The sequence below is a fragment of the Caretta caretta genome, chromosome 25 (assembly GCF_965140235.1).
Source record: "Caretta caretta isolate rCarCar2 chromosome 25, rCarCar1.hap1, whole genome shotgun sequence".
In the NCBI taxonomy this organism is placed as follows: domain Eukaryota; kingdom Metazoa; phylum Chordata; order Testudines; family Cheloniidae; genus Caretta; species Caretta caretta.
Window position 1 is genome coordinate 10,646,124 of NC_134230.1, and position 14,169 is coordinate 10,660,292.

At 48.9% G+C, this 14,169-nt stretch overlaps 1 protein-coding gene across 1 annotated transcript in view; it reads left to right on the forward strand.

Annotated features, from left to right (window-relative positions):
* Positions 1–14,169, forward strand: part of ACER1 (alkaline ceramidase 1) — a 37,948-nt gene that overhangs the window by 15,553 nt on the left and 8,226 nt on the right. The window contains exons 3-5 of the mRNA XM_048831110.2: positions 5,269–5,383; positions 7,430–7,568; positions 13,456–13,593. Coding sequence (XP_048687067.1) covers positions 5,269–5,383; positions 7,430–7,568; positions 13,456–13,593 — 392 coding nt within the window. The remainder of the gene's footprint in view (positions 1–5,268; positions 5,384–7,429; positions 7,569–13,455; positions 13,594–14,169) is intronic.

Here is a 14,169-nt window from a genome sequence, read left to right on the forward strand (position 1 = left end):
GGGGGCTGGGGTGCAGGAGGGGTGTGGGGTGTGGCAGGGGGCTCAGGGCAGGGGGGTTGGGGTGCAGGAGAGGTGTGGGGTGTGGCAGGGGGCTCAGGGCAGGGGGTTGGGATGCAGGAGGGGTGTGGGGTGTGGCAGGGGGCTGGGGTGCAGGAGGGGTGTGGGGTGTGGCAGGGGGCTCAGGGCAGGGGGGTTGGGGTGCAGGAGAGGTGTGGGGTGCAGCAGGGTGCTCAGGGCAGGGGGTTCAGCTGCAGGAGGGGTTTGGGGGTGCCGCAAGGAGCTGGCGGGTGGCAGAAAATAACCCCGCGTGCCGTGCGTTTGGGACCCCTGATCTAGGTTGCAAACTGTTTGGGGCAGAGACTGTCTCATGAGGTGTCTGAGCAGTTCCCAGCACAATGGGGCCCTGATCTCCGTTGGAGCCTCTCTCTGCTATTGTGTTTTTATTAATAATGATCCCACAGTTCTATGAAGCGGCAGCTTGTGGGACACTTCAAAAAGCCTTCTGCAATTCCAAGTGGACTGTGAGTGTCAAACTTCCCTCACTTCTTGGGAACGACCACCGTTTCTGTGGCATTTTCTCAAAATATAGGCACGGCTGAGTGGCCCAGTCATCTTTGTCTCTCAGCGGAGGCATTATCTAATGAAGCCATCTGGTGACATCTGAATTACCATAAGTGTCTGCTCAGTACATGCTAAATCTGGTCGGCTTGGTTCTCTGATTCTAAGTCTATGCTGCAGGCTGGCGCAGCATTTTCCAGCTCAGGTGGCCACACACATGCTAACTTTGACCGAGTCGGGACGCTTGAAATAGCCGTGTAGCTGCAACAGCACAGGCTAGCTGCCTAAGTACTTACCCTGACAACAGTCCCATCTAACTCATGCTGCCTCCCGGGTCGCCGCAAATACAGCGCTATTTTTAGTACGCTGCTTTGGTCAGATGCGTGTACATCTACCTGGGCTGGGAATTACACCTCCAGCTCCACTGTAGCCATGCCCTCTGATCATGGCTTCTTGTTGCTAATGCAGAGGATCCCATGGATGGGGAGTGGATGGGTGTCAGGCAGAACCGTCAAGCTAGTCCCTCAGCCTACCCTTCATCAGCTTGCTTCATCGGTATTTGCTTCTACTGTTAGTAGCTGAAGCCTTGAAGGCCCTAGGGTGTCAGGTAAATCTAGGTCCTGGAACTTGTGAGCAATAATCATTGATTATGCTCACATAATTATTCTCAACCACTCAGGTACAGCATGGTGAGAAAGTCTCTTTGCCTTCTGGACAAGACCGGTTCTCTACCAATCACAGATGTCGTGGTTTGTTCTCCACCCCCACCTGGCCAAATCCTGCTCCCCGTTATAGAGCTGGGTGAAATATTTTCAGCAAATAGTAAATTTGCAGAAAAGTGCATGGGGGTGTATGTGTCTAATTTGGGTTGAATTTGGCACAGAGTTTCAGCTGAAAAAAAATGAGAAAAAATTTGGGGGGAAATGTCAAAAGAATGTTCCTTTTTGACAGTTTCCAAATGAACAGTTTGGGCACTTGGTTTCCCATCAACATTTTAAACACTGCAGTCGACACAAATGAAATTCTTTTTTTCATTTTCTGACTCCAGGAAACCTGAAAACAATCAGTTCTGGTTCCAAGTGAACTCAATCCCGCCCTCGGTTTGGCCATTGAACCAAAAAATCAATTATTCCCTCCACACTCTCAGTTCCACCCGTGTTAATCCAGAGACGAAATGCAGAGCAAGTGAAGATCAGGTTTTTCAGCATCACCCAAGAGAGTTAGATGCTCAACTTTCCACTGGCTTTCAGTGAGAGTCGGGCACCTCCCTCTCTATGGTGCTTTTGAAAATCCCATCCAGCTTGATTAACCCTTGCTGCACTGGGCAGCTGGAAACACGTCAATGTTTTACTTTTCCATGTGGGCCATTGCTCGTTTAGCTCCAGGGATATTATACAATCATGAATGGGAGGGGAGGTGTGCCCAGGAGACTGTCTCGCTATTAAAAGGTGGCCTAAAAGTCGAAGAATGCCTGTGCCTGAAGGAAAATTCTTTTGGATCACTGATAATGTCCCTTGAACCTGTTTCTTGAGCTTTTGCCATTTTGCTCTTGCAATGCAAGACAGATTCAGAGTCGGATTATGATATGATACAGTGTCTGAAACGGGCCCAGGCTGATACTACTGGGTGGGTGTGCCTGGCAGTGGGACAAAGGTTGATTGGTATGTACAGTCCCGCTCCGCTGGTGACGGTTAGAGCATGAGATGGATTCCAAAGGAGTGGCTTGGAGATACCATCTGCTGAACGACCGGTTTCAGTCTGACTAGAATCTAGGGCAAAGAACAGCCTGGTAGTTCTTGCTGCCTCTTCTGGTATTTTCCCTAGAGGGAGATCCCCTTTCTGTGGAAATGAATTTAGTGCCAGTGAACAGCACTGACCTAAGCCATGTACAGTGCAGGCAGCTTCTTTGGAAAAATCTTCCACACCTGCACCTCTAGCCTGATCTGCAGCATGCCCCGTTACACCAGTCCAGGGCCACCTCGCACCGCCCTGCTATTGCTCAGTCCTCCCTGGAAGCATCTCTGCTATCCCAGTCCAGGTTTGCTCCTAAACTGAGACCGAGAATCTTGCCAAATGATGTGACCTGGACAAATGGGGACCTATAACTCTGACTCACTCTCCTCAAGAGCTAAACCTGTATGTGAACCCAAGAGATGGAAAGCCAATGAACTGACTCACTCTTAGAGGTGAATTCCTGTTGCCATCCCTTTAGCAGCTTGGAGGAGGTCAGCTGCTACTTTCTAATTTTCCAAGGGTTCACGGCTGCGGGTTATGGGCTGACATTATGGCCAACAATATTATAGTGCCTCAGCATCTAGCTGCCAAGCTTAACTGCCCTGATTACAGCTAGTCTGATATTTCTTGATTCTCATTTGCACAGTTCCCAGCCTAGCATCCTCCTGTACACTATACCTTTCCACTAATCTCGGCTCTTGCTGTGCTTCACAGACTGTATTTTTTGGGAAATCGTGTTGAGATCAGATATTAAGGACACTGTCGAAATGCACGATGAGGCAATCTGTGTGGGCAACCTTAAACATCTATGTTTCCGGTCTGCTGAGTGTTTGATTGAGCAACCAGCGCTAATTCCTTCCGTTAACTCCTGTAATCTGCACTCTGCCATCCTTTCGGTGCACACTTTCTCTTCACTTGTCCTTTGTAATCCCTGTTTGTTCTCCAGGAGCCTCTTTTACCTGGTTTTCAGGAATGTTTTTACAGCCTGTTTGTGATTTTTACATCTTTGGTATGTTTTCTCTGCCTTTCTTAAACAGTTTGTCACTGATCTCATCAGTGGGACTAGTATTTCCTCTTGCGTCTGTTGTGTCACAACCTGAAGATATGAAGGGTAAGGCTGCGCCGATTCTAGTTTTGGTTAATTGCCCAGTCCAGGGTGCAAATGCTGCAGGAATGCTAAATGACAACAACAGGCAGATCTCCTTGGCCTGAAAATTCCTGTAAATAAAAGCATCAACTGGTTTCATGAAAGACTTGATGCAATTCAAGATTAATCCGTAAAAGTTAAAGGAGAGCGTCAACATTTGCGTCCCAAGTATGCTAGCCTGTGCACCATACCTCTAACAACTTCATTCTAGCCTACAGCCATGTTACCTTGAGCTGAGATCGCTTTGGGTCTCACAAGATAAGCAAAGCCTGATCTTGCAATCAGATTCATGAGATGAATGAGAGTCCAGTCGGATATGAGGGTCCATCTCTGCAGAACTGACTGCAGGATCAGGGCCCAAGTTCGTACCTAGATGGGAGACAAAAGGAGGACCACCTAGGCGAGGCAGGAAGTCATCTTGGTTGTTCATCATCTGGCTCTCTTCCCTCTGGTTCAGTACTTAACAGATGCATCCCAAAGGTGCTACGTTTCAGATGAGGTTTAATGCCAAGCTCCTGACCCTCGTGGTCTGTAGAGATTTCAGGGTACTTTTCACAAGAATCAGGCTGTTAGCTCTGGTGTCCTTGCTACATTTCACCTCTTTCAATTCCTCTTGCAATTTCAACTGGATAAAAGATTCCTCTTGCCCAAAACCACTGTGGGACATTGCTGCACATTGTTAGACAGCTAAAATGTCTTACCCCAGAATTGAGCCAGACTCTCTCCTTTTATTCCCCCTTCAGGCTTGGCACTGGCTACAGGTAAAGTGGGGCAGAGCTAGCTTGGCCTATAGGCTCTCTGCTGGTGTGGGCCTCTTTGCCCCATCACACCATCACTGGAGGTTTTTAAGAACAGGTTAAACAACACCTGTTGGGGTCAGTGTGAGTATACTTGATCCCAGCTCAGAGCAGGGGGCTGGACTAGATGACCTCGCAAAGTGCCTTCCAACCCTACATTTCTGTTAATTTAATTCTAAACATATTAAAACATGCTAATTACTGTAATAACATGTAATTGTTACAAAGTGCTTTGAAGATGGACTGGGAAGAGTCATCATGTCACGTTAATTTTACAAGTATGATTAACGGATGTTTATTTCTTCATGGGATCACTGTTGTACTGAATAGCTGCCACCTCTCTCCCTACCCTCCCCCCTAGAGAGCTTCCCATGTAACACACCATTACTCTGGCCCCAGTCTAATCCCTACTCCATCTATCTTCCTGCTCTTGCCCCATCCCACCCCACCCACACCCCTTGCAAATGCTAGTTCTTCCCCATCCTGGTTTACTGGCCTCTTTATGCAAAGCTCCTCATTCCCAGTCAATACCACCCAGATTCCCTTGTGTGTTCAGGGCTAGCTGGACAGAGCTGGTGGTACTAGAGGAGTTTGGGGAAGGAGTCAGGGGAGGAGAGAGAGACAGAGTGGGTGGGTGAACACTGGCATTTCGGTGGCTATGCTTGAGTAAAGAAGCCAGTTTAACCTCACTGGGCCAGACTCACTCCTGACATGTCTCCATTGACTTGCATGGAATTACACCAGGAATCTGGCCCGAGGACTGGCTTGCTGACTTCAGTCAGAAAGAATACAGCAGTACTCTCCTCCCCAGGAGTCACTCTACACCCATGTTCACCCCTGCTTTTTGACTGACCCCTTCGCCGCTTGCACCTTTAACAACCCCTCACTCTCATACTGTGCTTTTCACTGGAGGTAGGTATCCATTTTATAGAGGGGGAAACTGAGGCATGGAAAGGTGAAGTGACTTGCCCGAGCTGACACAGGTCCTTTGCCCTTGAAGCTGAATGTGTGTGTTGCTTTGTTGTTTTTCAGATCAGCAATGTGAGTTTCTTCCTCCTTTTCCCCATCTTGCTGTACCTGAACCACCAATATGTCCAACAGCGCCCCCTGTCTGCCTATAGCATCTCCTTCATGTTCCTATTAATAGGTATGTTTCAGGGTTATTAAAAGGCCTAACATAACCCCCACTGCCTTCAGCTTTCCAAAGGACCAGACTGTGGAGCGAGATTCTGTTCTGTGCTACCTCTCCTGAGAGATGCTGAAGAAAGGACACAACCCGGGAGGAGCCAAAGATAGCTTTAGGCCCCTAGGGCATGTCTACCCTGCAGCGATAACTCTCAGAGCCTGGGTCGATTGACTCGCCGGGTTTCAGAGCCCCGGTCCCTCCTGACCGAGCGGGAAAGTCTACACACTGCTGCTTTTAGCTCCGCAGCCCACGCCCCACAAGCCTGGTCCAGTGACTGGGCTCTGAGACTTGGCACCATGGGTTTTCCCTTGCAGCGTCGACGTACCCCCAGATTCTGTGCTGCCTGCAGGATTTAAAATGGCCCCAGGCATAAGACTTAAATGGGCTGGTTTGCAGCCCAGAATCCTTGTAGCGCTGAACCCTTCAGGCATGCCAGGGTCTGCAAGGGGGCAGGGGGTGGCAAACGGCTGTATATGCAAGCCCTAAGCTGCATTTGGACCAAGCGACTTCTCCCCAGCCCCTTTATGTCACCAAAGCAGGAGCCAGAATGCAGCCCAATTATTTATTCCCTGCGGGTTACATATTTTCTCAGTAAAGCCCTGGGGGCCTGCAGGATAGTTTAGCCCTTTCCCACACCGGGTAGGTCTACCCTGCAGCTGGGAGGTGTACACGTGATAGCTTCTCGAGCTAACACGCCAAAATAGCCGTGTGGCCGCCCAAGCACGCACCTAAGACCTCGGATGGGGCTGCACTTGGGTGGCCAGCCTGAGGGGTCTCCCGCCCTGCTGCAGCCAGATTCCTGTTTTCGGCAGGCTCGCTTGAGCACAGCCAGATCATGTACAACTGCCCGGGCTGGGAACAACCCCTCCCACCTGCAGCGTAGATACACCCACTGACGCTTCGAGGAGAGTCTCAGGTTCGCACTTTTGGAGCTACCCTTTGTTCTCGTATTATGGAAAAGGGTGAAAAGAAGAGGGATTGATTAGCCCCTCCATCATCCCAGGACACTTCCCGCAGGTCCCCTCTGCCTCACTTCCCTACAGGCTAAGACGCTGATTCAGGAAGGTCCTTAAGTACATGGTTAACTTTAAGCTCATACCTGCACGGGGATGTGTGCCACCTTAGACAAGTGCCTTGGGACCTTCCTGAATCAGGGCCTCCGTGGGGAGCGAGTCCTTCACAATGTGTAACAGTGACCCAGCCACCCAACTAGCAGCCCTGACAATATTAATGAATTTTCACTGGCATGGGACGAATTCCCTTTATGTAGACTCTGAGCAGAGTCCCCCTGTGCTCTCCGTGGCTGGCAGGGTGGCGCCTAGGAGCTCCCATAGGAGGAAGGGGTGGTGTGTTTATCTGGAAATTGAAAATAGGAGCATATGCTGTCTGCCATGGAAACCTCCCCTGCCACCCAGTCCCACTGAACGCCAAGGCTGATTCTCATTTGCACTAAGGCCCGGTCATACTTGAAGGCCCTTTTACCTGGCCAGAAGCAGTGTACCCTGCCTTAGGTTAAAGAGGAATCAGGCCCAAAGGGTTCAGATCTCCCATTTGCTGACTCCTGGCTGTGCTCTCTTGCTGCCCAGGCTCACCAGAGGCTGCATGTCCTGTGCCACGGATACACCAAGCCCCCAAAGGGGTGCCCAGCGTGACCTCCTCTGCTTAAGCCAGGAGTGCTCTTGCCATCTCCCAAGGGAGTTCCACCCAGTTCTCCCCCACTGGACAGGTGGGGCTGGACCTTAGTCTCCATTATAAACATCCAACCCTGCTGTGTCCATTGGGGTTAGACAGGAACAGCAGCTGAGCAGGATTTGGCCTAGCGAAGGCCTGAAAGGCAGGGAGGGTTCCTGCAACACAAGCATCAAGGGGCTGGTGGGACGAAACTGAACTGCGGGATCTTCTGAAGCAGAGAATCTCTCCCAGGAATTGCAGTGGACTGTCTCCTTGAGGGGGGTGCTGAGCTGGAAGGAGGAAGGTTATTAACACAACCCGCCTCACTCATTGCAGGTATTTTCTCTACCTACTATCACGTGACCCTGAGCTATGTGGGACAGCTGCTGGATGAGCTCTCCATCCTCTGGACAGTCGCCTTGACGTACACCTTTTGGATCCCAAAACGTTACTTCCCGGGATTTATCAAGGACAGGTACAACCTGGGCGGGACATGTGGTGCAGATTCCAGGGCTGTGACACTATATTGGATTTGTCTGATCCAGAGAATCCCCCATTCATCAGCCAGCCTTACTGAGAGGAGACACCCTGCAGGGTACCATCGCTTGTACTGGGAACCAGAAACCTCATCGTTCACAGGCAGAAGCTCTGTCAATGGACCCATGAGGGGATCCTCCATTCCAAGAGCTCATCTCAGCTGGAGCTGGCTTTCTTTACAAAGCTTACCAGGGGGCTGAGCATGGAGAATTTCAAATACATAGACTTGGCAAGATCGCTCTTACAGGGCGTGTGGCTGAGTGGAGAAGACTTGGGTTTGCCAAGTTAGAGACCTAAGATCTAGCTCCTGTTTGTATAACCTCTCAGTGGGTAGCAACCACTATAATGAGGTTGCCTAATGCCTCCCATTATATGTATTTTCCCAACCACTTTTATTTTAAGAGCTCTAGCGAATTCATGTTCTGGCAGGGTTGCTGGCTTATTAATAAGGACGAAGTTGCTTATTATATCACCAGCTGCTACAAGAAGTGAATTTAGGACACGTGGTCTCCCAGTTCCCACCCACGAGGCCTCAGTCAAAGGGTATTTTGATGGAAGAAAGCATGAGGATGAGGGTGATGTTCCATCTTGTCTGTGTCCTCTCCCGTATGGGGGGTTCAGTTCAGGATTTCTGCTTCCGCATGATGCAGGGAGATTCTGGGGAGCATGCTCAGTGCAGATGGAATATCAGTGCTTTTAGCAACAAATCAGAAGCTCCACTGAGCACAAGCAAATGGGGATTTTCAGCAGTTTATAAGTCCACCAAATCTGGCTGGATTTTCGTGGGGACAGTAGAAGGCTGCCCCCAGGTCCATCCCCTGCCCAATTTCAAGTTCCTGCTCCAGAACATGGCGATGCAAGAACTCTTAAAATAAAAACGGTTGGAAAAATATTTATAAGGAACAGCATTGGGCAAAATCAATACACTGGTTGCTACCACTCCTCCTTTAGCACTTCCTGTGTTGCCCTCTGATCACTGAAACCTCTTATTTCCTTGTCCTGGTTAACTTCTGGATGGCCTTTGTCTCCCTGTACCTGACCCTGCAGTACCATCCATGCCCAGATGGTCACTCTGATAGGCTGAGGGACATGGCTGCAGCTTGGTATGCAAGAGGATGCTTTGCCTATCCCTGGGCCCTGTCCCCAAGAGCAGAGACTAGGGCCAAATATGCTCCAATCTCAGGCTTTTTGTCTGAGCCTCAGGCTTTGGGGGGCTTTCTTGAGACTGCCACCAAAATCTCAGGACTGCTGGTTGGAGCTGGGTCACTGCATATAGGTGCTCCCATTGCAGCAGCTGAGAAAGGGTCCCCGAAGACTACGGTTGCCACCTTTCTAATTCCTGGTAACCGGATCCCTGAGGCCCCATTCCTGCCACGCCTCTTCCCCCAAGGCCCCACCTCTTCCCTCAGGCCCCACCCCTTCTCCGCCTCTTTCCCCAAGACCCTGCCCCCATCGCTTGCTCCTCTCACCACCCGCCCCTGGTCATTCGCTGGATTGTCTCAAGAAGCCTACCTGCAGATAGGAGGCAGTAATGACCCATCACCTCCTCCTGCCCCGCAGTAACCGGGCACTCTAAATGGCACCCAGAAGCCAAAAACCGGACAGGTGGCAAATAGAGCAGTGGGGGAGGAAAGTCCAGACCAGCCACAAAGGAGCCCTGCAATTGTCCTTGTTCACTCACAGGGAGCAATTGTTTTTCTCATGGCTTATTTTATTACTGGTTTCAGAGGAACAGCCGTGTTAGTCTGTATTCGCAAAAGGAAAGGAGTACTTGTGGCACCTTAGAGACTAACCAATTTATTTGAGCATGAGCTTTCGTGAGCTACAGCTCACTTCATCAGATGTTTATTCTGGTTTTGCAGCAGCCCCCCAAGTCCCCAACCAGGACCAGTGGGCCCCATTGTGCTGGGCATTTCCTAGTCCGACTAGCACTATTGCCCAATAAAATCCATGAGCGCACCCAGAGGAGTGGCTTAGGGCAGCCTCACAGCGGCAGCTCTGGATTTCTCATTGTGGGGTAAGGGCAGAGTCTGCGGAGACAGTCTGTCTTCCCCCTTCAGGCCGGTGAGACTTTGCTCTCCAAGCTGGGCTTAGTGACACTTGGAGTTTGTCATTTCCAGGCGAAAGAGGAGGTCATCGGGAGTTCACTGCAGAGCCCTAGGCGGGAGGAGCTGTGGAGGGACCTTGCAAGGGATTTGCACGTGAATGCCCCCATGCGAGAGCCCTATTGTTGTTCAGCAATGGGCAAAATCTGAATGGGTTTTCAGGAGAAATGGAGGGTTGTCATTAGTGACAGAACTCCTGCCACTGGGCTCAATCCTGCAGTCCCCTTATGCAAGCAAAACTCCCACTGACTTTGCATCCGTCCTGCCTCTCCGGCAAAGCACAAAGCAGAAGCGGCTCGTGCTTGCAGCTTCTTGTCGCCATTTCCACCTTCTTTTCCTTTGGGAATCCCCAACTCTTCCATGCCCACCCCAAGAGCCAGACAACCCAGCCTTACTCTCAAGGAGACTTTTGGAAAATCCCCTCTCTCTCCCGCAGAGGTGTGCCTGCTTTCTGGGAAGCTTCCCTTGGAGAACAGACATTCTGGGAGACTCTGTTCTTGGTCTTGTTCTCCTGGGCTCTGCCCTGTTGCTGTCTCAGTCCAACTGTTACTCAGGTGACCCCTGCCCTCTGCCAGGCACAGCTCTGGGCCTTTCCAGGTGGATAAAGCATACTTGGGCTCCATACTGGGAGACCTCCAGGCAGGAGCTGGATGCAAATTTAGAGTCCGCTGCTGGTTTGGGCTCTGCAAAGGCATGCTGATAGCATGAACCTTCAGGAGCATTTGGTTCTTTGGGACATTTCTAATGGGCCTGTCCTGGACATAAACCTGCCTTGAGTTTCTGAAAGTGAAAAGGCCTGGGGTAGGGGGAGGGCAACAGAGAATGGGACTGCGTGGCAGGGATCATTCACTCAAAGCCTGCTGCAGCAGGCCAGCCTTGTCCCGGGGCATCAGGGCAGTGAGCTGGCTATCCTATCGCAGCAGCCTGAAGGGAGGATTTCGGCCGTTTGTCCTCATCTCCCTTCCTGCGGAAGATCCCAGAGATTCAGCTGGGGCAGCTACCAGGGAACAAAATGTTGTTTGCCAACATTTAAACACAGGGGATCCCTGCCCAGAGTGATTCAGTTAATAAAACAAACACGGTTTCCTAGCCAAAGGGCAGCCTGTGCCGTGTATTAGAGACAGAAAGAAGGAACCACAACGAGACAAGCCGGCAAAAGCATGTGTCCTACGTAAGGGACTAGATCTTGCCTCGTTGTAAACCTGCTTATGCCGTTCTGGCAGTCCAAAGCAGACCTAAAGCTGCCCTAAGCTGACAGCTGAGGATTCCGCCTGAACGGGGGAACTCCCAGGAAGCTGGTGCAGCCAGATCCATGCCGTTTCCTCTTAGCCCTTCTCTGCGGCATGCTGGAGGCAAAGCCGGAGTGCTCTGTGCTCCAGCAATCACAACTGGCATAATGGCCCCTTGGGGACCATTACAAGCTGCTGTCAGAACAGCTTTGAGGGACTGATCCAACACGTCCTGACCCCAGCAGCCTTCGGAATTGGGGCTGATGTATAGTTAACTTGCTCCCACCCACCCTCCCGTTGTGCCCTCCAGGGTGTCTACTTTGGAAGTGTCTGTCGTCCCCATGTAGTGCCAGTCACCTGCCCTTGCTGAGATCCCGTTGCTGTGTAGCCCTCACCACCCTCCAACCTCCCCACCCCCAAGCTATCACTGCAGAAAGATCTAGGGAGAGACCGCTAAGGAGATGAGAGCCCTGGGCAGACTTGCTAACCGGCTGAGCACTGTCACTGTGAATGTGCACATGGATCACTTTGTGCCTGGGGTGATGGTTAGCCAATCTCAGTTAGGCTCTGCCATGGAGTCCCTCTGAAGCTTTGGGCAAGTCACTTCCTCTCTCTGTACCTCAGTTTCCCCATCTGTACCATAGGAATAACACCACCAACCCCATGGGGAAGGGGTGGGGTGAGGCTGAGCTCATTGTGCAAAACACTGAAAGGTGCTAGAGAAGGGCAACGTTTCATTAATATTAACTAGGGCTGTCAAGCGATGAAAAAAATTAATTGTGATGGTTAAACAATAATGGAATACCATTTCTTTAAACATTTTTGGATGTTTTCTACATTTTCAAATATATTGATTTCAATTACAACACAGCTTGCAAAGTGCACAGGGCTCACTTTGCATTTTTTTTATTACAAATATTTGCACTGTAAAAAAACAAAAGAAATAGTATTTTTCAATTCACCTCATACAAGTACAGTACTGTTGTGCAATCTCTTTATCATGAAAGTTGAACTTACAAATGTAGAATTATGTACAAAAAATTCAAAAATAAAACACTGTAAAACTGCATTCAAAAATAAAACACTGTAAAACTTTAAAGCCTACAAGTCCACTCAGTCCTACTTCTTGTTCAGCCAATCACTCAGACCAACAAGTTTGGTTGCATTTGCAGGAGATAATGCTGCCTGCTTCTTGTTTACAATGTCACCTGAAAGTGAGAACAGGCGTTCTCATGGCACTGTTGTAGCTGGCATATCAATATATTTACATGCCAGATGTGCTAAAGATTCCTATGTCCCTTCATGCTTCCATGCTGATGATGGGATCGGCGCAGTAATAATCCAAAGCAGTGCGAACCAACGCATGTTCAATTTCATTCTCTGAGTCAGATGCCACCAGCAGAAGGTTGATTTTATTTTCTGATGGTTTGGGTTCTGTAGTTTCCACATCAGAGTGTTGCTTTTTTAAGACTTCTGAAAGCATGCTCCACACCTCCTCCCTCTCAGATTTTTGATGGCACTTCAGATTCTTAAACCTTGGGTCGAATGCTGTAGCTATCTTTAGAAATCTCACATTGGTACCTTCTTTGCATTTTGTCAAATCTGCTGTGAAAGTGTTCGTAAAATAACCATGTGCTGGGTCATCATGTGAGACTGCTGTAACATGAAATATATGGCAGAATGTGAGTAAAACTGAGCAGGACACATACAATTCTCCCCAAGGAGTTCAAAAAATTAATTTACACATTTTTTTTTAGTGAGCATCATCAGCATGGAAGCCTGTCCTCTGGAATGGTGGCCAAAGCATGAAGAGGCATACGAATGTTTAGCACATCTGGCATGTAAATACCTTGCAACGCCAGCTACAAAAGTGCCATGCGAATGCTTGATCTCACTTGCAGGTGACATTGTAAATAAGAAGCGGGCAACATTATCTCCCGTCAGTGTAAACAAACTTGTTTGTCTTAGCGATTGGCTGAAGAAGAAGTAGGACTGAGTGGACTTGTAGGCTCTAAATTTTTACATTGTTTTGTTTTTGAGTGCAGCTATGTAACAAAAAAGCCCTACATTTGTAAGCTACGCTTTCATGATAAAGAGATTGCACTACAGCGCTTGTATGAGGTGAATTGAAAAATACTATTTCTTTTATCATTTTTACAGTGCAAATATTTGTAATAAAAAATAATAATATAAAGTGAGCCCTGTACACTTTGTAGACTGTGTTGTAACAGAAATCAATATATTTGAAAATGTAGAAAAATATCCAAAAATATTTAATACATTTCAGTTGGCATTCTATTATTAACAGTGCGATTAATCGTGATTAATTTTTTTAATCACGATTAATTTTTTTGAGTTAACTGTGATTAATCAGCAGCCCTAATATTAACCCTTTCAGCAACTGACAGGGAACTTTCTCCTCCCCGCATTGCTGTGACATGTATAACCCCTAATACTCACTCCCATCTGACTGCCTCCCCTTTCTCATTAGGACTCAGTTTGTCTGGCTGGTTGGCTTCACCACCGTTGTCTGCACCCTGATGTCATTCATCAAACCTACCTTCAACGCTTATCTGCTCAACAGCATTTCCCTCCACCTCCTGTATTTAACACGTCAGGAGCTGAAAAAGTAAGATGTGGGTTTTCTTTGCAGGGCAGTTTGTTTGCACTTTTATTTCATGCTTCTGCAGGCAGGAGTGTAGGGGAAAGCTGACCCACAGACACAAAAAAAGTACACACACACACACACACACACACATTTGCATACACATAAGCAAAGACGCGAATACATGCACCCAAATGTGCCCACGCAGGCAAATATGCACACACACAAAGACACACACAAGTGCACACCCCCCACATGCACTAACGCACAAGCGTGCCAGCACACACATGCAAAGGTACCTGTGCACGTACAAACATCCTCGCACATGTGTGCGCAAACAGACACATACACCGCATCACCAGCACTGCAGTAAATCAAGATTTCCAAAGATGTGCCAAAAGAATACACAAGCACTTTGGATAGACCTACACCTGTCCATTCAGATTTCTTTTGTTTATTTGCCTTGTGCCTCAATCTTTTAACAATCAATAGTACCTGTGGGTAACAGTGGTGAAATTAAACTGAAAATCAAATTGGGGACTTCTCCTACAGTCTGTGAGGACCGTACACCATGGCTGAAATGAACAGAAGTCAAGGTGT